Here is a 25,994-nt window from a genome sequence, read left to right as displayed (position 1 = left end):
TTGTTTCATACATGCGCTGTGTAGCACAATATATCATTAACGAACTTCGGTTTAGTGCGCCCCCCACACCCAGTCGATGATAGGTTTGATCCGTACGGCCAGTCAGGTGATATTTTCCGCTTCGCCATTTTGTGCTGCTGCGCCGGGTATTTATCAGAAGAGTCGTGACTATCCCGTCTGCACTGCTAGTTAGGTTCTCAGACGGTTCCTAGTGTACTCGGTTTCTCATTTTCAAGCTTGTGGCCTTCGACAGGTTTCGCGAAGTGCGATTTTGGAGTAGATATCCACAATTAATTTTGTATATTTAGTTTATTTTTATACTGTGTGAGAAAAAATGTCGGCCTCAAGCCCCGAATACTCTCCGTTCTTCGCAGTGATGGGCGCCTCTGCGGCTATGGTGTTTAGCGGTAACTATCACACGGTCACTTAACACATTTGAGATGTCTGTTTGTTACTAAGTGTCGCATTGTGTATTTGCTGCTAACCGATTTTTTTCTACAGTCGTATAATTCTCAACAGGCTGCTATGAATTGCCAACCATGGAAGCTAACTTCTATGCAAGTCGCTAGCCCCGCTAACGTCAAAGTTGCAATGCTAATCTTGAACTGTAATTTAGTTATGTTTAGCGTTAGCCCGGACAAACAATGACTCTGTATTATTCCTAACATGCCAATGTCTAATTGACACTAGTTAATTAGTTAAATTATATTTCTGCTTCAGCAACAGATATCAAAGACCAGCCAAAACTAGATGGCTAACTTAGCTGATGACGAATACATTAGTTAATGTTAGCTTAGCCCGGACCTGTAAATGCCCTATTACAATAGAAAAGGAAGATTAAGAAATATATGCTAACGGATAATAACACTGTGTTGCGATGTCGTGAAGATAAGTTTGAAGCCAGCGTAAATCAGTGTCAATTTGTATTTCATTTAGCTACTGACTAGCTTGCTGCATTTAGCAGGAATACCGAAGGCTGATTTCAACCCTTTCTGCTAGCTCTACATTACATCCTGCAGGGTTTAAGTGTGTTGTCAGCTGGCAGTAGGTGATGCGTTGTATAACGTTACACATTTATCTAATGTAGCTTGACAGTAGAGATGACCAATGACATGGCACGATTGAATTGAAACCGTTCTGCATGGAATATTTGCTGGTTTGCAACAATTTGGCAGCTGTTATTTCATTGGTGTGACACTTAATTTAACGCAAGTTATCTTTAGCTGAAAACGTTTTTTTCTTAAAACCTAATAGACCATTGGAAACTAGGATCAGCCGGTTAACTTCCTTATTGCTGAAAGGAATGACACAAGGTCACATGATTATCACATGATGAGACATCTGACTTGGAAATACCATCTGGCTACTGATCTGTGAAATATTAACATAAAGATACAAATGTAAATGTGTTAAAAGAAAGTATGGCCTTTTTAAATTGTATTTTTTGCCATTCTTTTACAAAAGATAAACTGATTTAGCACCACAGCATTTATGATTTTTTTTTTTTAAATGTGAAGTGGCACAGTGAGGGAACTTTGAAATTGACCCGTTCATCCATTCTTGTTTTATGGATAATTTCCTAGTTTATTATTTGCCTTACCTTAATCCAAGGTAGGAGCTATTTGATGTGGCAATAGTATGCTGAGGTTTACATGTTACTACACTGACTGGTGTAATGGGTGCAGCTCAAGTGGGAAATCAAGCTAGTATTTGACTATGTTACAGAGGGTTGGTATTAACCTGCTGTAGCTCGAGGCTTTTTGGTAGAACTGACTCATGTATGTTTATAGGTGGTGTGTAGTCTTTCTTTAATTGACATTACCAGTGAATGATTACAGTGTAAAAAATGAAAGCAAAAGTGGATTCCAAAGCCAAACCTGTTCTTGTCATAGCTCAGCTGTAATGGGCAGTGATAGACGAGAGCAGCTTGGTGGTGGCTCTGGCCCATGGGTAGTAGTCGTGCTAGTCTGTGGTGGTGAACCAGTGACAGCTGGGGAATTAGCCAGTAGGGAGGAATCTTGCTGGCAAAAATAAGGGAGGTAGTGGTGGGATAGACAGGGATACTTGATGATTCAGGCTTCAGCTTTAAGGCGTGAAGGAAATTACAGCTTGAGAGCGTGTGATATCAGTCACTGTAGTATACACAAGCTGAGGACTATGGCTGCAATTAACATCTTATTGCCACCGTCACTTATTTGATCCAGCATTCAGTCTGTAAAAGTTTTTGCTGAAATGGTTGGTGTAAAATGTATCACTCTGTTCTACATACCAAAAACCCCACAGGTATTCAGTTTACAGTAATTATCAGTTACAGCCTGCAAGTTGCTGTGATCTTCTGGTGTCAGGTGATGATGATGTATTGTCAGTAGTCTAGTGACGGTGTCCTGTTGTGAGGACTGCCTCTAGTGATGCCTGGCTCAGAACAGGTGACACTCACAAGTGGCCATTATCAATGGGACTAGTATCTCCGCTCCATGACAGCTTTCACTGTCTAAACTAACAGTTCGTTTTATCTATTTTCTCTAAGATAAATGTTTGCTTTACTGCTTAAAACTGCATTTCGTGCTCTGCTATCTTCCCTTTACAGTTTCCTGTGCAATTATAGGTTTGTGTGTAAATTTGTCACCACTGTTTTTTTTTCTACTTTCAATCACTGACCTTTTTACTCTCTAGCATTGTCTTTCGCTCTCTCCTCAATCACACGCTCGTCAGCTGAGCAGTGTGTTTTGTGACTGCAGCGTAAGGTCCAGACATGCCTCAGCATGTCTCATAAATTCCACATGTAGCCTCATATCTTTACACATTGTACAGTTTTGTAATATAGGAACACATTTTTACAACTACAACCTTCTTATTACTGTGATTTGTTCTTTTAAAACCAGTGCAGTGCTTCCCCAGACCCCACTACACTGAGCAAATCAATCTTCTGTTGCGTGGGCATTTTGCAGACGCGATCATCCGTGGCTGGAGGCACCTCCTGCTCTGACATCACAAGACGTCACAAGGGCATCCAATGCATCAAATATTCTGCAGGGAGAAAAAAGAATAGGGGTAAAAGCTCTTTACCTAAGCTGAAGGGATTAGGATTAAAACCCAGAGGTTGTGCCTCCACACCACTGCAGAAGCCGTCCTGCCACATATCAAACCTTTAATCGTCAGAACCGAAAGGCAGTGTTTTTTCTATTGACCCGTACCTGTCATGCCGGAAGGAGGCGAAGCTTACCAGGAAAAATGTAGTGAGAGGAAGTTGGTAAAAAAAAAGGTTAAAAGAAAGGTTTCGGTGTTTCCAGAATATCGTATTAAAGCTGTTTTTTTTTTTTTATAGGTAAAGTACTGTTGAAGTAGGTATACTTCGTTATGCAGGTGTACGTCTATTAGATTTGATACACTGTATAGTTTGTGTAGGATTTAAAGAGATAAGTGCAGCAACGGTGATAACAAAATGTAAGACTTGTGCATTTGTCAGAGCTTACAAAAACACTGCCCACTTATACTCAGACCCATCTCTGTGATGGGCAGTAGTGATTTAACCTTGTATCGATGGCATCAGTCTGGTGATAAATCAATATAAGCAGTCGGGATGTGGCCGGCTGCCATGCTCTCATTTAAAGATTGGCCTGCCGGCCTCCAGATCCATTTGCCCAGAGAGCGTCAGCCAATCTTAGAGTTAACCAGCTCGGTCTCCATGCTAGCTCATCACATTGCCCCAAGAAATGAGGAAACAGGGCAGGGCGCCTTTGGCTGTATGCAAAAGACTGTCTCCCAAGAGGACGTCTCAGATTTAATCATCATCAGTGTGATTCAGCAGTGAAGACAAAAGGAAAAACACACAGCCAGGTCCTCATACATACAATGATGCATCTTTGCTCTTTTTTTGATTTTGTTGATTGTGAGATGGGTATTTCACCCTGTTACATATATTGATTTGATCATCTCGACAAATTTCTTTCTTGTAACAGCCAGATTTCACATTCAGGACTTAAATGAGAAAAGAGCTTCCTTTTGGTGTTAATGTCATATAGAATCTACAGATTTGAAACAGAGCAGATGTACATTTGTGGAAATATCAAATGTCTTCTAACCATTTAACAATAAAATTCAAGCAACTAAATGATAAATACTGCTAGGTGGTGGAAGCACTGCCAGTGAAGTAAGTGTGTATGAGTCAGGGCTTGAAATTAACGTTTTACCTCGGTGTTCCGCAGCTGCCCTGAATTGTTTCAACTCTGTCTTTTGTCGTGCATCCGTTACATTTAAATCTTCTGGCTACCTCTCAGTTAAGCTGCCATTGTTTGGCTGCTTCTGCTTTATTTTCTCACTGTGGCACGCTGTGGCTGTAGTTTTGACTAATGTGACGTCAGGATTTAAGTGCAGTGACTCAGACAGTTTTTCACAATGGTCAGCTAGGCTAGTGACGGCAGTCATAAACGCTTCAGCGCTTTGTTCTGCCTCTTGATTACGCCGTTGACCTGTGCAAGCTCAACAATAATGTTCCTTTTCTTTACACTGTTTCTAAAAGCCTGTTTAACATCTTCTAAATATTTTTTTCCCCCTTTTATAATCATTTAACAGTAAAACATTCAACCTGTCCTCAGCTTCGTCCTTTAGAGTGTACATCAACACATTAACCTGAGTTTGTCTGTTTGTCCAGGCTTGATGCTTTTCTGAAGCGCACACAACGTCTTATCTACTCTGACCATTCACTTGCATTATTGAAATCAAACATGCCTGCTGGTGTCAGTTACACATTGCTAACTGAAGCTGCTACTGCTGCTTGGGCTGACTGTCTCTCCTTTTTCTGCCTGTCACTCTAGTTTTTTGTTAATTGCTCATTCACTTTTGTCTGATATATCCGTAGCCTTGCACGCCTGTTTCCTGTGTAATTTCCCAGCTTATCGTAGGCCATCCTCAGCCTCAGTTGGTTTATAGTTGGACAACTTTTTTTTCCTTCTTTCAGCGACACTGCTGGCTTGTTTAGCCCATTTAACTACTAGCTAATTCTACTCTTCACACAGCAGGACTTGGTATCGTCTATAATGATACATCTTATCTAAAATAACCAGGCGGAGAGTGGCGATGCAGTTGTCACACTGCTTCCATATATCTGTCAAAGATGTACTTTGATTGGCTACAGTTATCTCTTTACATAGCAAGTGACACCTCCACATGTTTAAATTTTGAACACCTAAAATTATATGTATTCCATGACACATTAATGTAGTAGTTTAATGCGATTTCTGTTATCTCTAGAAGAATGGGACAGCCTTTAATTCCCAGCGCTTGTACAGGCCAGTACATTTGCTCTCGTCAAAGCTATCTCACAGTTGTAACGTTTGTGTTGACTTGAGTAGGAAATGTACACATTTACACACATGCACACACCTCTGATGTGCACAAAATCTTGTCAAACCAGCCCGTCCCTGATTCATGACTCACCGCCTTGCTCATCGTACACGGCAACCATCCAGTTCTTTGTTGTCGAGGAGAATTTTAACCAGCTGTTACGAATGGGTGCTGTTCTATATTTAGTTGATTTGTTTCTGATTTTAGAGCAGAGGATCATTGATTTGCTCTTAAGCTCTCCTCCTGCAGTCAGATTTAATTGGGTGTATGTGTGTGACGTAGGTGGCACGATGCTCTTTGGTCAGCGCCTCAGTCTGGCGGAGCTTATATGCTGATGAAGCGTTTTGCTCTCCTCCTCCCTCGCTGCTTTAGTGATGCCAGCCAGAGACTAGTAGCTGAACCCTGTACTGGCGCTGTCTCTGGAGATGTGGCATCCTCCTCTCCTTGTGACGACAAGGGGAAGTGCCCTAATAATGTTTTTTCATTCAGAGACACAAACTGTGACAAAGCAGATTTTTGGTCGCATATCATCCGCGTCAGTAGAAGATAACGTGATTGGTTATTTCAGTTTGAAGCAGAATTCCCCAAGTGGAGCCATGCTGGTTTTTTTTAAAGAGGAAGAGGAACTGTACTGTTGCTCCATCTCTTATTTCACTTCTGCTTCATTGTTCAGCTGTGCCCTCTGGTTTCTGTATTCTGTCTGCTAGCCTTTTGTTCCTTTTTAATAATAGTGTGTGTGTACTCTAATATGCTCTTGTTTAATTAACTTAATTTATTTCTCTCTCTTTGTCTTCTCCTCCAGCCTTGGGAGCAGCCTATGGCACAGCTAAGAGCGGTACAGGTATTGCTGCCATGTCTGTGATGAGGCCGGAGCTCATCATGAAGTCAATCATCCCCGTTGTCATGGCGGGTATTATAGCCATCTACGGCCTGGTAGTAGCAGTGCTGATTGCCAACCAAATTACACAGACAATCCCCCTCTACAGGTGAGTTCAACAGACCTCCCTATTGTTGTTAATGTTTTCTTTTCAGTCATTTTTCAGCAAATCTCCAAAGACGTATCTTCCAAATACTATGACATTTCAAGTAGTATATGGAAAAGAACAGTTTCATGGCACAAAGGAATAATAACATCCTTTTAAGTTTTACTGCATTTTAACTGAAGAACATGAGTCAAATGCACATGCTGTTCACTGCAGCTCATTTTTGGAGCAAAAAGGAAAAATCCCACATCCTGACATTTTCCAGGGGTTTGTAGTTGGACCAATAAGTTTAAAAACATTGCAAGATATGGAACAAAAAAAACAAGTGGCAGCCATACTCAACTGAGATGAAAATCTGGAGGTGACTTGCACAAACTTTAACCCCCAAAATTTGCGCATGCCTTCGTCACTGTCTTTGATAATGGCTGCACAAATACTGAAAATACTGCACCAGTTGTATTCTTCAAATGCTAGCAAGGATTAAAAGATCCATGAGAGATAATTTATACCTCATGTACTGACTAACACTTGTGTCTTTTTGTTCAGGGCTTTCCTCCACCTGGGAGCTGGGCTGAGCGTGGGCCTGAGTGGGCTGGCGGCAGGCTTCGCAATTGGCATCGTGGGCGACGCAGGCGTGAGAGGCACAGCTCAACAGCCAAGGCTTTTTGTGGGCATGATTCTCATCTTGATTTTTGCTGAGGTGTTGGGTCTCTATGGGCTCATTGTCGCCCTCATTCTGTCCACGAAATAAACACCCAAAACATCTCCACTACAAGATCTGTCCTTTATGTTGCTGCTGGAGAAAAAGTGTAAAATGGGAAAAAATTGTAAAAATTTCTGCCACACAAGATGAAGGAAGTGAAAGCGGGGGAAAAAATGAATTAAAATGGCTCCATAAATATGGTCTTATCTCAACAATGTGTACAGTCGTCCCAATTTGATAGTCAACTTGTAAATGCGCAATGTAGTGATTTGTCCGTCTTGTGTGTGCGTGCGTGTGTGTTTCAAAACAGTTGTATGATGAAGATTCTTTTTTTTCCCTCCACTTATTTCAGGCCTTGAGGCCAGCTGAGGCAGCTTGGCCTCTGGTCTTAAAGAGCTGACCAAAGGGCCACGCAGCTTTTTCTCCTCCCATATCGATTTGGGAGTTGACACAATTTCTGCATTAATCTTGAGGATCTATTTGTAAAGAGAAATGTGTATGGACTTAAGATTTTTTTTTCCACTGATTTTATTTGTAAGAAATTGTTCATTGAACTGTTTAAATGCAGCAAAAGTCTTTAATTCCCCAGGATATATTATACATATATACAGACATATAAATATCTATATAGATAGATTTAATGCACTGTTGGTTAATTGTGATAAGTGGTTGGAATTCCTCTGGATGTAACTCTTGGTTTAATAATTAAGATTGCCTTTAGTATGTTGCTGGTGGGTGGGAGTTTTGTGTGTAGCTGTATTCTAATCATAACGCAAACATTCTCAAACTTCAGTGTTTTTCCTGTAGTACTGCTGTTTGCATTAAAGGTGTGTGCCCCGTGTTGGGTCTCACAAGTGTAATTTCCAAATTCCATCTCCTCTCCATCTTATTCACACTCCCCTCCCCCTCATCTGTAGCTGTACGTCATCTCTTCCACATTCCAGCCATTAAAATCCTGCATGGATTTCAGTGTTTTGTTGCTGTTGGATATGAAGCTGAAGAGCAGGCTAGTTTCAGAAGATTTAATCCAGATCAAAAGCTTCATGTGGCGTAATTCCTCCAAAAATCAAGTTTAAATGACACTAGAAGGCAAGATGGTATTGTTTGTAACAAGCAGCAGGGATCCAGTGAGATTAGTGTTCCAAGTCTGGCCTAGTTTTCAAAAGGACCAATTTGATCTGGAGTATGTTTTCTGAAAATGGAACTGCTGCTGACGCATTTACTAAAGAGCCAATCTACAATCCTGTATTACCACTGGTATTGAAGTAATCCTGATGTGTCGACGTGAATGTTTTCACAATCGAATTAAAGAAGATTCCAACTTAGATGTGACTGGCTTACAAACACACCAAATGTAGTGTTTTCAGTACTGTTTATTTTACTGTGACACCTTTTCAGTATTGTACAGTTTGCACAACTCAGCATTTTTCATCACAAAATGGCATCTTCAGTTTCCAGAGTTATTCTGTGTTACAGATTTCAGCTGTTATTTCATACTGCACTAAAAACGTGTTATCTTCACTCTGTGGTTAAGACCTCAGGAACTGCTGCACACAAAGCCTCATGCACCGTACTATTGACAGATACTGATTTTACATCACGTGTAGAAAACAAGATAATAGTAAATAGCTTTTATTTGATAAACTGTACAGGAAGTGCAACATAGATATAATCACATCTGCACAATGACTAATATGTCCGCATTATAATATGCTTTTCACAGTGCTGAAATGTCAACATTATTCAGAGTTTTTTGCAAATGAATTATATGGCTCAGGCTGTTTGGAGGCTGTCAAGTAGAGTCTGAGAAATACTGCTGATTGCACTGAATGTGGCACTGTCAGGGAATGACTGTATGAAGTCTTTGCCGTCCTCTATACTGGTGCTGAGGAGAGGATCCAAGGGTACAGAGCCTGAAATGCAGAGGACAATGATTACTTACCACACCTGAACCAATTAAAAGCGCACTTGTTGTTAGACTGAAAGTGTTAACAGCTACCATAACCCTGAAAGAAGCACTCTCAGAATGAAAATAATTAATGATGAGAATACAGCACTCACATACAGCTGGCTTCTCTCTGCCACAGGATGAACTGCATTAGCTACATCATTACTCAAGTAATTGATCTTAACATAAAGTGGATAACCACTGACGGAAACCAATCAATAATCTGTTCATTTGACACAGAATGATTGATTAGTGAGTGATATTTTAAACCCTCTGCCACACTGATATGTGGATCGACCATTTTAACAGCATGGCAGTGATGTAAAATGCCTCCTCACTCATGAATGGTGGGTGACGTGATACGCTTCCTCAGTGTGTTGTGACACCTTGTGGCTGGAAGTTAACATCACATGTAATTCAACCTCATTGATCTCGCACCTAGGAAAACTGATCCAGTCATTTTAGCCAATTCTTCACCACCACCTTTTGAGAAAATATTGCTGCATTCCTGGAAAGAAAGAGAAGTAATTAAAACATGGATACTAAGAAAATGTAACAAAATGAAGTTTTTTATTTACAACATACAAACATTACTGTAAGATGTGAATAATTCTGCATTTGATCTGTCTAAACATGAAGGTTTACTCACTGAGCAGTGTGGGCAGACAAAGCCACTCATGTTTTCTACAATGCCCAGGATGCGTACACCTGTCTTCTTACAGAAGGTGATCTCTCTTCTCACATCCCCAGTAGATACTGCCTGTAAGACAAAACAAGACCATTAAGAACAACCTTCACTGAATATCATGTAGGGTCCAGCCTATAATACAGCGTAAGGAGGTTAATATAGTTTTAAAATACCAGACACTTGACTCTATAAATCTAATGTGTACCTGAGGTGTGGTGACCAAAATTGCTCCATCCACTCTGTGTTTCTTGAGGTTCTCCAGAACAGCTAAATGCTCATCAGATGTCCCGGGTGGCGTATCCACAAGCAACACATCCAGCTCTCCCCAAGCTACATCTGACACAAACTGGCCAATCATAGCTGTGGGACACAACACACAAGAGGGACAGAGGACAATGGGAAGAAGATGTGTCAAGTCAAGTGAAAAACATGCAGTGCAGGTGTTTGTGTGTGACAATCGTAAGTCTTTCAAGGCGCACTGATAGTAACAAGTCCATAAATTGTGTATGTCAATTGTAACAACTGATGCTTTGTAGAACTCAACAATATTATTACTATCACTGTACAACCCAACATGTGAATTTAAATCACATTTTAATTGAAGTAGACTACATAATTTAATTTAATTAAATACACTTTTTAAAAAAACATTTCCCTACGTTTCTTCAGATCCTATATTGAGGCATCATGATGATTATTTTAATTTTAATATAGTGTGACTTCTTCAAAAAACAATAATCTTATTACCCCAGATCCTGGTCTATTAAATGGAGTCACAGACCAGTGGTGTAAAACTGGAGCATAGAATACCTGTTTTCTTGGGACCCCTCCACACCACTGCTTCATCTGGATCCTCTAGTAGGAAGCCGATGGACATGAGGGCGAGACTCTTCTGTGCGTCGGTGTAGACCGGCACCCAGCCTGAGTCGCACTGGTGCACATCAGGACGACCCATGCTCAGCATGCGGGGGATACTGGGCCCACATAGGTCGACATCAAGGATACCCACCTGATGAAAACAAGAGAATTGTTAGTTTTGTTATGGTACTGTGTGTGGGTGAATACTGTGCATTCATCATACCCAGATGCCATCTCTCCAATAGCCTCTCTGTGTGTGTTGAATGGGATATCGCCATTATGTCAACATATACAGACTGTATTCTCTTGCATTTACACTTTTCTTGAGCTCACCTTTTTCCCAGCATGCCTGAGAGCCAGTGCTAGCTCTGTGGTGATGGTGCTTTTGCCCACTCCTCCTTTGCCTGACAGCACCAACACAACATGCCGGACCTGGGCCAGGTTGCTTTCTAGTATGAAAAAGAGGTTTTAAAAAGGGGGGTAAAGGCGTAAATTGCAGTAAATTATGACACAACCGGCACGACAGTAGGTAGTATGAAGCGAGGGTCACTCTGGTGTGGGGGGCCAACATTGCGTCACATTGCGTCACATTTCATCTGCCGAGTTCACAAGTTTAACAAAAGCAGGCTTTTGTTCATTTTGAATAACGTTTCAAACTAGTAACAATGTAATAGCGGGTTTTATGTACGCAGTGACTCATCTGCTTTTTACTTGTAATCATTTAGTGAGCTGTAAAATATGTTAGACATTTTAGCAACTTCCAGAGTTCAATATTTACAACTTGACGCGAATTTCCAATAAGCTACTGCTAGCCAGTTAGCTAACTCATACATTGTACGGCTAGTATAAAACACACTGCTGTTTTTTAAGTGTAGGAATAAACCAGCACCGTAAGTCTAAACCCCCAGACTAACTTGGTTGACTAGTAATTTAACCGGTAACCTACCATTATTTTGCTCCATACTTTAGATTATGATCCATGCACGCAACACCGGAGTCATATACTTCCGCAAAGCGTCTCCTTCCACCTAGCCAATCACATACCACATTGTCCATCTAAGTCCCGCCTTCCTCTCAAAGTCACCAATAGTCTGGCAGAGCGCACCATGGCGCATTCAATCTCAAAATGATGCAAGATTACTGGTTTAGCTGTTGATTTAAGTGAAATATTTACATGTTTTTGGCTGTTAAATAAAGATGATAACAACCTGAGCAAATATGTGTATATTTAACATAATCTTGTTTGCCTAATTATCCCAAAATCGTGATACTCTCAAAATGAATTCACTGTTTTAGAGTTGCTTCAACAAAATAATGAGCAACAGCATAAGAAAGTAATAATCATAAAGTAAATAAATATTTATTAGGTGCACCATTGAATATAATGCACTCCAGAACACCACTACCACCCACTACGACCTCCATAATAAAGATAAAGTAGAATTATTACTTTTCTGACAATGTCAACAACGACTGAAAATATTTAAGCTTTATTAATGAAGAATTTATGGCATGTCTGTTGTATTGGATTGCAATAGATTGCACAGGTGTACCTAATGAACTGGCCTGTGAATGTACAGTGTGTACAAAAGTAATACTGAAAAAAGCTTTTGAGCATGTGGTGGTTATTCTTCTCTTTGTCTTATCAAGTCCCCTGACAACACATATGTCTCCACATCACCTGCTCAAAGGCTACAGTTTTTATCCCATAGGTTATTACCCCGCTGGCAACTAAGTAAATTAGCAGAAACTCCTCCTCCACATAGGTCTTATCCAATAAGCACAAGCAGAGGGCGTGGAGAAGTAATGTTTACTTGTAGCTTCCTGAGAAGTGGGACAGAGTGCAAACTGCACCTGTCACACAGTTGGACATAGAGACACACTGACATTCAAATGAGCCACTGCAAGACCATGTATAAGAGGACAACTGTAAGGTAAGACCATAACTGCTTCTAAAATAGGCATGTTTCTGTGGTATTTATCAACATAGAGAAATAAGAGCAACACATCAGCTGTAATGGAACATTTGTTTAACATACATACAGTTTCTGCTAAGATTTAAACTTCAGCTGATGCAGGTATCTAGAACGACTTACAAGGTAGGTTGTGTGGTACCAACAGGTTTTGTAAAGTGGATCAGCAAAGAAAAAAGAGCATGAGATTCTGGTGTATATGAATAGGAACTCTGGGTTGGACATTGACAGTGATTTAATTCTCAGTATTTGAATATCTGAAACAGACTTTATTCATCTCCCCGTCACAGTCCCATTGCATTTAAGCCACATCCATGAGAACATTGGCTGACAATATTGCTTGATAGAGTTGTCCAGATGATGCATGTGCAGTATTTAGGGTAAGGCCTAATTAAAGTGAGACTTGCTCCAGGCTAACTAATCTAAATTATTGGCAGTTATCTCCTGCACCTGCTTACAAAGCACCCACCAGCTGCTGCATTCAGTGGTGGCATTAACCTAGACATGCTATCAGGTTGAAATACAATGTTGAGGAAATAAAGACTCTGCTTGAGCTTCAGACATACAATGTGATTTCATCATGTAGTACATTTATAATAATTACAATGTAGAGTAAGATAATACTTTGGTATCCAGAAAATACCTGTTTTGTTTACATCTACAAGTTTAAAATTGGTTAATTGTTAGCAGGGACACTTTACTGAAAAACAACACTGCAATCCAGGCAATTGACTGCAATGATTATTGACTGTCCAAGAGGTAAACAACTCAAGACAGATATCTTCTTTTTTTTTTTTAAAGCAAATATATTAGTCAGTTGTGTTTTGAGTGAATATATTACCTGTCTTTTATGGCAAAAAGCCTTAAGGGAGGGTTACCAGAAAAACAAGAATACATCAATGTGTTATTTGTGCATACAAATGCATACAAAGCAGAATAAAGGTCAAAGTTGAAACAATGTTCTTGTCATTGGGACTGCATCTATTTCATTGACTGTCTTGTCTTTTAAAGGCAATCTTGATAGTCTGCATGCAGTTTCCAGTGTTCATTCTTTTATACTGTAATTGCTCACTGTGTGAGAGACAAACAGCTGGTCTTGTTCTTAAATCTCACCAAATTCTTTTGAAAAAGGTAGCTGAGGTTATACAGAATAACAATGGAACCCATACTTGTGTTGGAGGGTGCCACAATAAGTATTAGGCGAGCTGTAAAAATAAAGGTGTTACAAATCACACATCTTTAGTCATTATGGTTAGGTGAATTTATCTGTGTCTATCTGCTGATGAAGCTGGTTAACAGAAATCATGCCAGAGTGGCAAATCAGAGGGTTGGCTTTAAAGGTTCAACACGTGCATGGAAACACTCCCTGCTGCCAACTGTGGGATATGGGACAGATAGAAATAGGCAAGCTAGCACACAAGCTCAGCATGAAAGGTACTGACACTGACCATAACAGCTGATAAGGAAATGAATGGTTAGCAAACACATTTTTGAACAGAATAATGTGGCTTTGTTTAGTTAAAGTTTCCTGTTCACACATTTTATAACATTTATTTGTAAGAGATGTGAGAAATGTGGTGAAAATATGAGGTAGCTGTCACATTTCCTAAGCAAAGCAAGTTGTAAATACGAGGAAATTAATTCAAATAAAGAATCCACCAGCTGAATAACACAGGATAACATGTCAGAAGTTAAATTAAAAAAAAAAAAACTTAGTTAACTCTATGTATATATATATGTCATATGTCATTTTCCAATACATTATTTGTATATGAATATTCTATTCATATAGAATATTTGTTTAATTTGTTTCTGACCTCATTTTGGAGTCATATTCATTTTGCTGCTAATTCTAGGACAGCCCTCTTCAATCTGACACAAGAGGTCACTTCTGTGTCTTCCTTGAATACAGCGTGCTAGGTTTGGAAAATGTGCAATCGGATATGTGTCATAAATTAGTTTGACTTCAACAAAAAAATCAAAGAGTTATTTAATTGTGAACCAGGAATTCAACACTGACCTTACTCAACATGAATAAAAAGTACATGGCCTTCTGTACGTATGCCAGCTGGTCATAAGGTGTTGGGTCTACTGTCTACAGAACTGCCATGCTGAGAAGAGGCCGGAACAGCAGGGCTCGGCATTTGGCCTGGAGCGAAACAAGGCAAGAGACAGATGCCATGGCAGTGATCCAGATATCGGACAGGGAGGAATGGGAAAGCCAGACAACAACACAGGTGAGATTTGGGTTTGTGGCGGTAAAACAAAAGGGAACACAGTGAAGTGTGGAGTATAATAGTGGATATTCAGGGAAATTCACCACCTTTGAAAGATCACATCTATACCTGAGTACCAGTAGTTTTCCACTTGGGACTGTCCCCTTGTCTGAAATGGTCATGTATGTGTAAGACATGTCTCAGGTCTCCAAAGGCAAAGGAAACGAGGCCCAGTATTTTTGGAAGGAGTCTAAATTTACTTACTGTCACACGTGACTTCTCCCACCAATAGGAGGCATGAACAGCTTTTAGGGAAAAGGTATCCTCCTTGAGTCTTTCAAACATGTCATATGGGAGATGATACTCTCATTTGGATCTTGGGATTGCAGCGTGCAACATTGTAATTTTTCTGGCAAACTGTTGCTCATTCTTGCCTCTATAAAAGTATTATAGCTGTCATCAAAGGAACTGAGACAACGTTAAATACAGCCCTCAGGATTTCTCTACACTGGATCTAATTCCCTTTCCTGCTTCCAAGCCAACATCGCTTGGACCATGGCCACATTTATGGACTCACAAGATGCTGTTTGTGTCACCCAGATAAGTGACTTGGAGTCTGACGTGGATTACCTGGCAAGTTCTCAGACTGTTGACGAGGTGGTGGCGTTACCCCAGACAGAACCGGTTAGAGGGGAGTCTTTCTGCCAGTGTGACCGACAGGAAGAGCTCAGCCCAGGCTTCTGTGTCAGTAGTGACTGCCTCTGTGGGGAGGAGGACGAAGGTGAGGAAAAGCTGATGAATACTGTAGTACACAATATGAACACAGCAGGGTACACTATGTCCCCATTCATATTCAGTGAGTCATATCACATAAATTACCTCATAAAACACACTGAAGAATAGATATTTAGATTTTTATACTTTTATACTTAAGACTTAAGACTTAAGAATTTGTGACTTCAAATTTAAACTAGTTTCTTTACCCAGCTTTTACTATAAGTTTCAAAGATATGGCAAAGAAAAAAAAAACCTAACTTCAATTCTAATCTTAAAAACATTATGAAATCCTAGTTCATTTTGATGTCATTGTTAATTAGGCATGTTGCCATGCTGGACCAAAAACTAATTTCACCTATGCTGATTGTGTTCAAATTGAAATAAAATGAAAATGTCATTGTAAAAGACAAACACACAGGATAAAAATGTGACCTTCTTGACACAGATAATTACAACTAATCAAGTCTGAGTCAAGTTCCTGTTTGGTGTGTTCTCAGGTTTTGACTGGGTATGGGATGAGAACGGCAAGTCCTCTGGAGCTTTCCTCAGTTGTGACAACAGGAAGGTGAGCTTCCACTCAGACTACAGCTGTGGCACAGCTGCCATCCGCGGCACCAAGGAGCTTGCGGAGGGCCAACACTTCTGGGAAGTCAAGATGACCTCTCCTGTCTATGGAACTGACATGGTGGGTAGCAGTTGCTTGAATAATGTTGAAGCTATTATATACCAACCTGTTAGTAATGATGGATTTTGAGAGGTATTTCAAATTATCATCCACTGATCTGCAACTAATACAGTATTGTTCTCTTTTGATGTTTACCTGTTTCACACTTTTTCATTTGTGTAGATGGTGGGGATTGGAACTTCAGAGATGAACCTAGAGAAGTTCAAGTACAGCTTTGGCAGCCTGCTGGGCCATGATGAAGACAGCTGGGGGCTTTCCTACACAGGTTAGTAGGTCAGAATACAGGGTTCAAAGCAAGTCTGTCAATCAGTAATTTAAGATAAGAAAAACCATGTTTCTTATGTATATCTTTTTAAAGGTCTCCTCCAGAACAAAGGGGAAAAATTGAAGTTCTCCTCTCGGTTTGGTCAAGGCTCCATCATAGGAATGCACTTGGACACCTGGCACGGTACCCTGACCTTCTATAAGAATCGGCACTGCATAGGTGCGTGTTTCTCAGTACTTCAAGCACGCCTTGTTAGCTATGTCACACAAAACAGCATTTTAGTTATGAGGCGGTGTGTTTATTGTGTCCTCTGCTCTGCCTCAACAGGTGTTGCTGCCACTAAGCTGCGGAACAAGAAGTTCTACCCCATGGTGTGCTCCACAGCTGCCAAGAGCAGTATGAAGGTGATCCGTGCCTGTTATACACCCACCTCCCTGCAGTACCTTTGCTGTGCCCAGCTCCGCCAAATGTTGCCCTGCTGCCCGGACGTACTCAGTGTTCTGGAGCTGCCCCCAGGCCTACGCACCCTCCTCCACTCACAGCTAGGGTGGATTTTCACCCTTAGGAGCAGCCCTGAAGTCCCAGAGCAGCAGAGAGACTCGCCTGAGGATTTCGAGGAGGAGATGAACCTGCCTTCGAGCCCTAGCCCCATCCCAAGCCTGGTATCCACCCTGAGTGCCTGCGCCTCCCCGAGCCCCTGCACCAGTCCAATCCCTGACACAGCCCAGCATCAATGCCCCTGTCAAACATCACCTCAAACTCAACCGTGCACTTGCCACTTCCCTCCAACTCCTCCCAGCAGCGACTATGACAGCTGCTGCTCTGAGCCAGAAGATTACCAATGTAAGAGATGCCGCTGGACATGACTTTGTAGTCATATTAAATCAGTATGTGTTTGACACGCAGCTATTCTACCATTGCCATCAATATCTCCTGTAAGAAATTATGGAGAAAAGCACAATCACTTTTCATTCACTCATCATTTTTTAGCCAATATTTTTAATCAAAACTCAAGTGGATTGTTGCTTCTCCTTTTTATCTATCATTTTGTCAAAGAACAGGAGGAGGGGAGTGAGCATGTAGAGAGTCACTTAAGAAACACTTAATGCAGTTGAGATATTTTTTCTCATTTTAGCCAATGTCTATCATGGGTCTATATATATTGCTCTTTTGTTTCATTATTAACATATGCTACTGTAAAATATGTCACTGTCTTTGGAAGAAGAAAAAAAACACACTGGAAATATTATAAAAGTGTACAGGTGTTACTCTCAGGGATAGAATCCATGGGAGGTGAAAGAGTTGCTTTTTGATACTGTGGAAATGGATTTTTGTAAATGTGTTTTGTAATCTGCATTTGGCTCAAATAATATAACAGTTTTGTTCTTGCTTACCACAGGATTTACTTCTCATCTGTGTTTTTTCTATTTACCCTTTGTTTATGAACTTTCTTACTCAGGCAATTCTATAAAATAAATCAAAATGAAAAGATCTGTTGCAGCTCATTTTTATATAAACAAAAAACACAATTAAATATTTACACATATTAAGAGATGGTAGATATAATAATATATTCTATTCTTTGAATCTGACAAACTTCAGATATGTATAAACACTGCCTTCCTGGAAGGTGAACATGATATCTAAGGCATATTTTTAGCTTGTAAACATCAACATTAACATATTAGCAGCCAAGTGGAAATGAGTCGCCATTAGAAACAGATGTATCCTTTTTGACATCCATCAGTGTCCTTCTCAAGTGGATTAATTAGTCGAGAACCAGCTGGGGGTTTTGGGCTGTGAAGCAGCGGTAGACTCTGGCTGATATCTCTGGTCCAATATGTCTCTCTTTACCTCCGCTCTTCACTAAGAGACCAGCCAGCAGATCCTTTCTCTCCTTCTCTGATCCCAAGCTCTGGTATACCTAGAAAACAACATGGAAAATCAAATATTAAACAAAAATAATACCCACAGTACACACAATAGTAAATAATCTCCTGTGAATAACATTTTAGTAATACTGTATTATATAATATATGCAAAAGACATTTTTAGATTATGATTTTTTGATATTTCACCAGCAAAATAAAATATTAAAAAATTAGGGATCAGCACCAGCTCTACAGGACCATACTGAGGTGCACCCAGGTGTACCTGCAGCAGCAGCTGAGGAGACGGATAGGCTGCAGTCACAGTGGAGGCTACAACGGGACTGACTCTGTTCAGTTGTTGGATCTGCCTGCTCCAGACCTGGTTCAGGCCTGAGCCGTCCCTCTCCACCCGAACTCCGCTTGCCCACGAACCGTCCACACAAAAGGGTAGCTCCGCCCGCTCTGTCAGCAGCCTGCAAGGACATGAAAGGAAGCGTCATCACTGAGGAAAAAGAATACTAATTTGGGTATCACCACATTTCCACAACTGCCAGTTGAGCAAATGTGAAGGCTTGAAGGAATAATTGAACTTTCTTTTCTTGTTTATGTGCAACAACTGGAGTGATACGTACTTGAAAGGGCGTTTTGACAAGGCCTTTGTGACAGCACACACATGGTCAGTCACCTCCTCCCAGCCATCCAGGAAAACCAGGGAGACATTTTTGCAGAGCTGCAGGTATACAAGAACCTGTGGGAAAATAGAGACAGCAGCAAAGAACAAAATATCACCAACCTGAAGGTATTCATTAACAGTGCAGGTCTAAGAATGATTATTTTTATTATTTCAACAGATATACCTTGTGGCTTAGATTATGTACCATAAGGAACATGTAAATGCCTGCTGTAACTAAAGAGAATTTAACTGTAAAACTGTCTGAATGGTAAAACAAAAACAAAAAACTGACCTCCTCAATATCCAGATTCTTCATTCCCAATTTGGATTGTAATGTGTAATCTAGTAAATGCACACCACAAGTCCCGGTCCTGTTGGTCATTAAACCAATGAGTCAGTCAGAATATTTACTTCTTGTATCCTATATCTCTATATCTATAAGCCACAATCACTGTTACACACTAACCTGTAATCCGGCTGACAGTCTGTCACTAAGAGAGAGACCACCTTCTTGTCATCACGGTTGAGACACTCCAGAAGAGGGCTTAGGAAAGAATCTGGCCCTGTCTTGTCCCCTTCACTGTCTAGCATCTGTAGTGGTGACACAAAGCAGTATGGATGAGGACATTGGATGCAGCACAACTGCTATTAAACACATGCAAGGACTCAGCAGACCTGACGGAGTAAGCTTCAGTGTTAATTCAGCACAAGTGACAAAGTTGCTCACTTTCTTCACAGAGATCACCACGTCCAAGAAATCGGTCAGACCGAGCACCAGCACCACCTGCTCCTCCTCCACTGTTCCCCTGCTGTCTTCTCCCTGATGGAGACAAAACTGTAATGATCACACTAAAGATTTGAAAGAAAAAAAGAATATATGAGTAAGAATCTAGGAAAATGGAAATGTATTGCAACCAAAATGATCAGTCAATGATTTGTAGCATTGTGAAGAGGGCTTGTTGGTTATGAGAAGTGAGAGGTTCCAACCTGAGGTAAATCCCTGGTCCAGGTGATGCTGTGAGGGAGCTGCTGGCTCTCAACGCTGAACCTCCATTCAAAGCTAGCCAGGGTGTCCAGCAGGAAATCTGAGCCCTCCTGTTGCAAAAGAGCTGGAGAAAAGCACACATTGACTTGTAGATGGACAAACTTATGCACATGTATCAATTGGGCCTCGTCCACCTAAGAAGACTTTGGAGTCTGTAGAATATAATTAAGAAATTGTGAAGCACCTGTGCTTTTTGTTAATGAGAATGAGATAGAGACAGTTCAGTTTGGTGTTGATTGAGTGGGAAAATCCCAAATTGAATTTGTGCCTTAAGTTTGAAGTGATTTATCAGTTAAAATAAGCTGTACATATTTAAATGGACTTGTTAGGAGCTTCAGACTGTTGTGCTTACTACATCATTGGTACCAAACATGACAAACTAGGCGGAGGAATATTTGCAAATGTCAGGTAAACCTATTATTAAGCAAAATCATCATAATCTATTAGGATACCAACACAAAACCCTGAAAATTATGTTTTATATACATATTGCTACTATGTTGTGATGTGTATTTTCTATCACCAACTTTTTCCAGACTGTCCCTTTATACCCAGCAGCACTGCACACCTGGATCAACGCAGACAGTGAGACACTTGAGGCAGTTCTCTGGTCTCAGACTCTTGAGGTGCTCCGCAGCTTCTCTCCTTCTCTGCTGCTCCTGTCTCATCTCCTCCTTCTCCTGGGCTCTTACAGCTCTCTGTCTCTCTCTGTCCTCTTTCTTCTCCCTTGCTTTCTGTCTGTCCTCCTCCATTTCATCCTTGGAGCGGCGTTTTCTCGCAGGACTCGGTGTGCCACGTCCATCTGGCCGCGGGGGAGACAAAGCAGACGTTTTCTCTCTTTTCTTTGCTGACGGTTTGAGTTGTTCGTGTTTGCACTGTGAACTTTTCTCCTCTGCTGAGTCTGTGCTGACAGCCACTGTTTTACTGCTGTCATGGAGCTTTAAATCAGCTTTTGTCTCAGCCTCGCTATCGTCCTCAGATTCAGATACTTCCCATGTCTTGGCTCTGCGCAACACATTCATCTCACCTGTTAATAGTTAAAACTCCCCGAACCGCCACAAGTCATGATTTATAAAAGAAAAGCCGCTAAGGGCTATAAGGGCTATAAGAGCATTGTTTGGATCCCATCTACGGTGTCCGCTGAGGAACAAATCATCAAAACACGCTACACGGGGTTAGAAGCACATTTTAAGACTAATGGGCTACTGTCTTTTTGACAGTAGCCCATTTATTGAAAGGACAATTATGTTTACATTTATACATTACCTCATTTTTTTGGTCTTTTTCTTAAAAATTAAGTAAAAACTGTAAATTTAACAAAAACTCGTGATCAAATAAAATAATTTGTCATGATTTAAATCATTTTACTTCTTTTCTATAATAATCCCCGAACAATGTAAATCTTGTCCACATTTTGTCAATAAAGTTTCCAGCTGAAAAAAAGTGAGGGCGGCTACAGCTGCTTGGTTGTTGTGTAGTAGAGCTTGCAGTCTGTTCATGTAAACAACACTGCAGGATGAGAATAGGACGTTTTCTCTTATAGCTGTTGTTCTCTCACCTTAACATGGCACAGCCGGCGGAGAAAGGTACGTCTGACAATAGTTTATTTCCACAATAAAATGCTTCTGTCACTAAATTAGCATATTTCCAAGTAAGTAGACCTCTGTTTCGTATATACTTCCCTGTAGACGTGGGCCACTAAATGGCCAACTCAGCATTTTATGCTCCAAGTGTAAAGGAGCTCATGTGACTAAATGGGAAGTTGTTAAAACCTTCAGTTTAGCAATACTGGTATGAATGTATTTTACGTAAATTCGTCGTTCATCGTTGTGTTCGCTCATGCATTGTGTTTTTCCAGTAAACCCAGTAAAATGAAATGCACGAAACTACAGCCGGGCGGGCAACATCAGCTGACAAATTCTTCTCCTATCTAAAATATGTTTCTCATAATATGTTACTTCACTTGAATGTTTGACCTTTACATGAATTAAATGAACGTAAAGTTGTTGTTTTGTTTTTTTAAACATCCATATCTGACACTGATTTTTAATACAAATGATAAACTAACATGCTGGTATGTTCAGGAGTGTTGATGTCTCTCAATGCTTAGACAGACTTTCTCACTGACGTTTGTTGCTGAATAAGTTGTATGGCCAAGATATAGCAATGATCCCTCTCTTTATTTTTATTTTTACAGCTTACTATCGCTTTATGGTGCTGTTCTTCAACTGCCTGTTGACATTTGGCTCCTATTTCTGCTTTGACATCCCCAGTGTTTTACAGGATCAGTTCCAAGGGGTAAGCAAGTTATAACAGGAAAGACAAGCTTAAAATCCTGAAGATGAAAATGTGATCCCATGAACTTGTGCGCCAACCCAATATGACCATTTCAGTTTGGTCTCAAAATTCCAGTCTGTCAAAGTTTGGTTTGGATGATAACTTATCCCATTGGCTACCCCTTATCTGATAGAACCTGACATGCAATGCAACAGTGATCAATGGGACAGTGGACTGTGTGGCAGGATTGGGGATGACCCCTCAACAGTACAACCTTCTCTATGCTATCTATGCATGGACGTAAGTATACACACTGCACTGACCCTATGCACTCTGCTGCACAGGTAAACCTGGTTTATCAAAGAAGAGCTACAGCTGCTTATCTCTTTGTTTTCAACAGGAATGCAATAGTAGTGATCCTAGCTGGGTTCCTGATTGACAAACTAGGAAACCGCTGTAAGTCTTTGTAAATCCTATCTGCAAATCTGTTTAAATAACCAGCAGCAAACTGATCAAACTGACTTCTTGTTTTTCCTCTCTGCAGTTGGGGTGTTTCTGTTCTCCTTCTTGTGTGTGTTGGGCTCATCCCTGTTTGCACTGGGTTCCCACTTCAGAGGAACTCCGTATCTGCTTCCGCTAATGCTAACAGGCCGACTGCTGTTTGGATCAGGCAATGGATCTCTGACCAGTAAGCCCAGCTTACAAAACAATACAACACTTTAAAACTGATATAGAGTTATATTCACAAGTGCTCTGTTTCTCTTCCTCATTAGTTGTTCAGAACCGCATCACAGCCTTCTGGTTCAAGGGGAAGGAGCTGGCTTTGGCCTTTGGTCTGACCTTGGCTTTCTCTCGCCTGGGGTCAGTCCTGAACTTCTTTCTCACTCAGAAATTTGAAGAACAATATGGCATGCAGTGGACACTCTGGGGTGGTAAGTAAAGAATGAAGATACAAATAAGATACCAAACTGTGTCCGCCTATTAAAAAAGAGCCTTCGGGAAAGAGAAACCTCATGGCTTTTGGTACAACTGAATAATAACAAGAGGCTTTATTAAAAAGGTTTCTAGAGTAAAGTAAAAGTCATTTCATTGTATTTTGTTTTCAAGGTGCATTATTGTGTGTGCTGGGCTTTGCATCCGCCATCATCGTCAGCACCCTGGACAAGGTAGGAATGAGGCAGCTGGGTCTTGATGGTGCCATCCAGGAGCAGTCTCGCAAAGTGGTACGAACAGTATTCTTTACATGTTTCTAACATCATCTTTATAGAGCAAGGATGCTGCAGACACAGTTTCTGAACTCTTTTTTTTGTTGCTCTTGTATGTACAGAGAATTCAGGATGTGAAACTCCTATCGCTAAGATACTGGTTGCTGGTTCTAACTATCATGTTCTTTTATAATGGCATCTTCCCCTTCATTGCAGATGCCAGGTAATCAACACAGAACACATACTGTACACACCTTTTTTTTAACAGTTAGCCAGACACTCAATTTAATACCTTTTGCTTCTGTTTACATCATACAAAGCGCTCATTCATTTTTAACATATACACACTGTGTTTTTCATGTCCAGTAAGTTCATTCAGGATAAGTACAATGGCTACAGTCAGAAGGAGGCAGCTTATATCGCCGGGGCGGTTTATGACAGCTCACTAGTCCTCTCAGCCAGCGTCGGCATTCTCATAGTAAGTACTGCACCCCAAACTCTTCAAAAGTCTTATCATATGAGGACAAATTATTTGAGTTAAGTTATTGTAACATGCACACTCTCTTTTGTGTGTTTTTCAGGATTATGTGGGTCTGCGCGGGGTCTTCGCATTGGGCTGCGCTGTCCTCACACTGCCTGTGTTTGGTCTCCTGGCCTTCACCTTCGTCCCTCCTCTGGTTTCCACCATTTGGCTGGGAGTCACCTACTCCTTTGCTGCTGTGAGTTTGGCTATAGCACATTATTTGTAATTTATTAATATGTATTTCAATCAATAGAATACTTACTGCGTAGTCAACATTTTGGAAAGGAATTGCTTACTGTAAACTGTAGTGATCAGCGTTTTCATAGAGATTGGGAACAACTTTTTGGTTTAAGATTACATTTTAAAACAGAAGCAGGTCTAATCCTTTTTAAAAGACAATACATAAAAAGTAAAAGTGATGAGGATTCATTATATTGTGTGTTGTTTCCTTGCTAAAAAATAAAGAAAAAAAGGGAGGACCTGTTTAGTTTTGTCAGCATGTGTTTTGTCTCAGTTTCGGCTGTCTTTGCTGTATTGCAGGCAAGCATGTGGCCGTCTATTCCCCTTGTGGTACCTCAGGCGACTCTGGGAACAGCCATGGGTCTGGCTACCTCCATACAGATGGTTGGGATTGGGCTGTCCAATTTGGTTGTTGGGCAGATTTTGGGCACCAAATCTAGGTAGGAAATCCTTCAGATCAGGATCTTATTGCAGTGCACTGATAGTCCATAAACGTTACTTACCTATTTTCTTCATTTCCTGGCCAGTGAAAAGATTCCACTGTGGCGTTGGCAGAGGATGATGATCTTCATGTTGGCCAACACCATCAGCTGTATCATCACATCAGTGCTACTCAATATTGTCGACCACAGACAGGTCAGATATCTCCTAAATATTCACTGTATAGTATTATGTATGTGTGCCGTTTGCTCACTTTAGCATCACATACAATGTGTTTAGTAAATATTTGTTGTTTATTTTCCAGGGCGGGATTCTGAACAGGACAACTAAAAAATCAGGGCAGGCAGAGAGAGATGAGGACAGAGAGCCGCTCAACCAGGGAGAGGAAGAGCAAAATGAGGATGAGGATGATGGCGCAGTCCAATCTCACTCAGTCAACTCATGAGTTTTTCATGTTAAAGGACCAGTGTGTAAGATTTAGTGGGATATGTTGGCAGTATGTTTTAATAATGTATAATTACCTGTAAATTAGATTTATTGCATTCCAATCAGTTGGTCATTTGGTTGCAATCTGCACCCCCACCACTAGATGCCACCGAATCCTTCACACTGGACCTCTAACACTTTTTTCAAGTTTGAAGATTTCTTTTTCTCTTCCCCTTTTTATATATTTGTTACATGTACCAGTTTTTAGACAGGACTCAGCATATTGTACTCTGCACTAACACCACACTACTTTTCCATATCATGTCTTGGTTACTGCAGGGAAATAATTCAAAACGAATCCGTTAAGCAGTATTTACACCCAAACAGTATCTGTACTTTATATTAAATGTGAATATTGCAGGATTTTCTAATGATGCCAGTAAGTAGGATTCCACAAAGTCTAACCATCACATCATTTGTTGAGCTGAAACACATTACTTACTCAGCTATCAACTGTACTGCCATAACTGACTGTGAGGATCTTACTGACGTTACTGAATAATTGGTATGTCCTAATAGCATGCCACAGAAATGTAATGTCTGTTTTCTATATTTTATTTTTCTAATGAAAGAGTGAAGAGTTGACATCTGTATGTTTGAGGCTAGACATTTCATTATATGGTTGAATAAGGGAATTTGATTTGTTTTATATTGCCAAAACTGGAGCAATAAAATGCTGCTAACTGTTTCTGGCTGTGACATCTTTGTGATTTGTCTATCAGATATCCAACCACAACACCGAGAAATAATATTTTCAACATCAAACACAAAAGGAAGAGATATGCTTTTAGATA

At 40.5% G+C, this 25,994-nt stretch overlaps 5 protein-coding genes across 6 annotated transcripts; 3 read left to right on the top strand and 2 right to left on the bottom strand.

Annotated features, from left to right (window-relative positions):
* Window positions 1–132: 132 nt before the first annotated feature.
* atp6v0cb (ATPase H+ transporting V0 subunit cb) lies at window positions 133–8,382 on the top strand. The gene is made up of 3 exons (XM_062442429.1): window positions 133–407; window positions 6,146–6,329; window positions 6,873–8,382. The coding sequence occupies exons 1-3, from the start codon at window positions 335–337 to the stop codon at window positions 7,075–7,077; spliced, it is 462 nt and encodes a 153-aa protein (XP_062298413.1). The 5' UTR covers window positions 133–334; the 3' UTR covers window positions 7,078–8,382.
* A 263-nt stretch (window positions 8,383–8,645) lies between these two features.
* Window positions 8,646–11,523, bottom strand: nubp2 (nucleotide binding protein 2 (MinD homolog, E. coli)). 2 transcript variants are annotated; one of them, XM_062442428.1, is made up of 7 exons: window positions 11,470–11,523; window positions 10,857–10,972; window positions 10,476–10,674; window positions 9,871–10,025; window positions 9,627–9,737; window positions 9,416–9,485; window positions 8,646–8,942 (listed from the first exon to the last, which is right to left on the bottom strand). In XM_062442428.1, exons 1-7 carry the CDS (start codon window positions 11,483–11,485, stop codon window positions 8,803–8,805), a joined length of 807 nt encoding a protein of 268 aa, XP_062298412.1. In that variant the 5' UTR covers window positions 11,486–11,523; the 3' UTR covers window positions 8,646–8,802. The 2 variants fall into 2 exon arrangements, 1 of the variants encoding a protein (XP_062298412.1); XR_009927630.1 differs by having other exon boundaries at window positions 8,811–8,942; window positions 9,316–9,485.
* Window positions 11,524–12,375: 852 nt separating this feature from the next.
* Window positions 12,376–17,305, top strand: spsb3b (splA/ryanodine receptor domain and SOCS box containing 3b). Its single transcript, XM_062442911.1, has 7 exons — window positions 12,376–12,457; window positions 14,598–14,733; window positions 15,313–15,493; window positions 15,987–16,174; window positions 16,337–16,439; window positions 16,533–16,658; window positions 16,767–17,305. Exons 1-7 carry the CDS (start codon window positions 12,417–12,419, stop codon window positions 17,303–17,305), a joined length of 1,314 nt encoding a protein of 437 aa, XP_062298895.1. The 5' UTR covers window positions 12,376–12,416.
* Window positions 17,306–18,069: 764 nt separating this feature from the next.
* LOC134003653 (probable crossover junction endonuclease EME2) lies at window positions 18,070–21,050 on the bottom strand. Its single transcript, XM_062442913.1, has 8 exons — window positions 20,597–21,050; window positions 19,971–20,092; window positions 19,711–19,803; window positions 19,450–19,574; window positions 19,276–19,354; window positions 18,943–19,058; window positions 18,594–18,783; window positions 18,070–18,363 (listed from the first exon to the last, which is right to left on the bottom strand). Exons 1-8 carry the CDS (start codon window positions 21,048–21,050, stop codon window positions 18,208–18,210), a joined length of 1,335 nt encoding a protein of 444 aa, XP_062298897.1. The 3' UTR covers window positions 18,070–18,207.
* Window positions 21,051–21,478: 428 nt separating this feature from the next.
* mfsd1l (major facilitator superfamily domain containing 1-like) lies at window positions 21,479–25,888 on the top strand. The gene is made up of 13 exons (XM_062442680.1): window positions 21,479–21,614; window positions 22,226–22,326; window positions 22,499–22,605; window positions 22,706–22,761; window positions 22,850–22,993; window positions 23,079–23,237; window positions 23,413–23,528; window positions 23,633–23,733; window positions 23,877–23,988; window positions 24,092–24,229; window positions 24,574–24,713; window positions 24,801–24,909; window positions 25,019–25,888. Exons 1-13 carry the CDS (start codon window positions 21,593–21,595, stop codon window positions 25,157–25,159), a joined length of 1,446 nt encoding a protein of 481 aa, XP_062298664.1. The 5' UTR covers window positions 21,479–21,592; the 3' UTR covers window positions 25,160–25,888.
* Window positions 25,889–25,994: the final 106 nt, after the last annotated feature.

This window comes from Scomber scombrus, chromosome 21 (genome assembly GCF_963691925.1).
Source record: "Scomber scombrus chromosome 21, fScoSco1.1, whole genome shotgun sequence".
Classification (NCBI taxonomy): Eukaryota; Metazoa; Chordata; class Actinopteri; order Scombriformes; family Scombridae; genus Scomber; species Scomber scombrus.
Note: the sequence above shows the minus strand (reverse complement) of the source record. Positions and strands in the feature narration are given on the sequence as shown.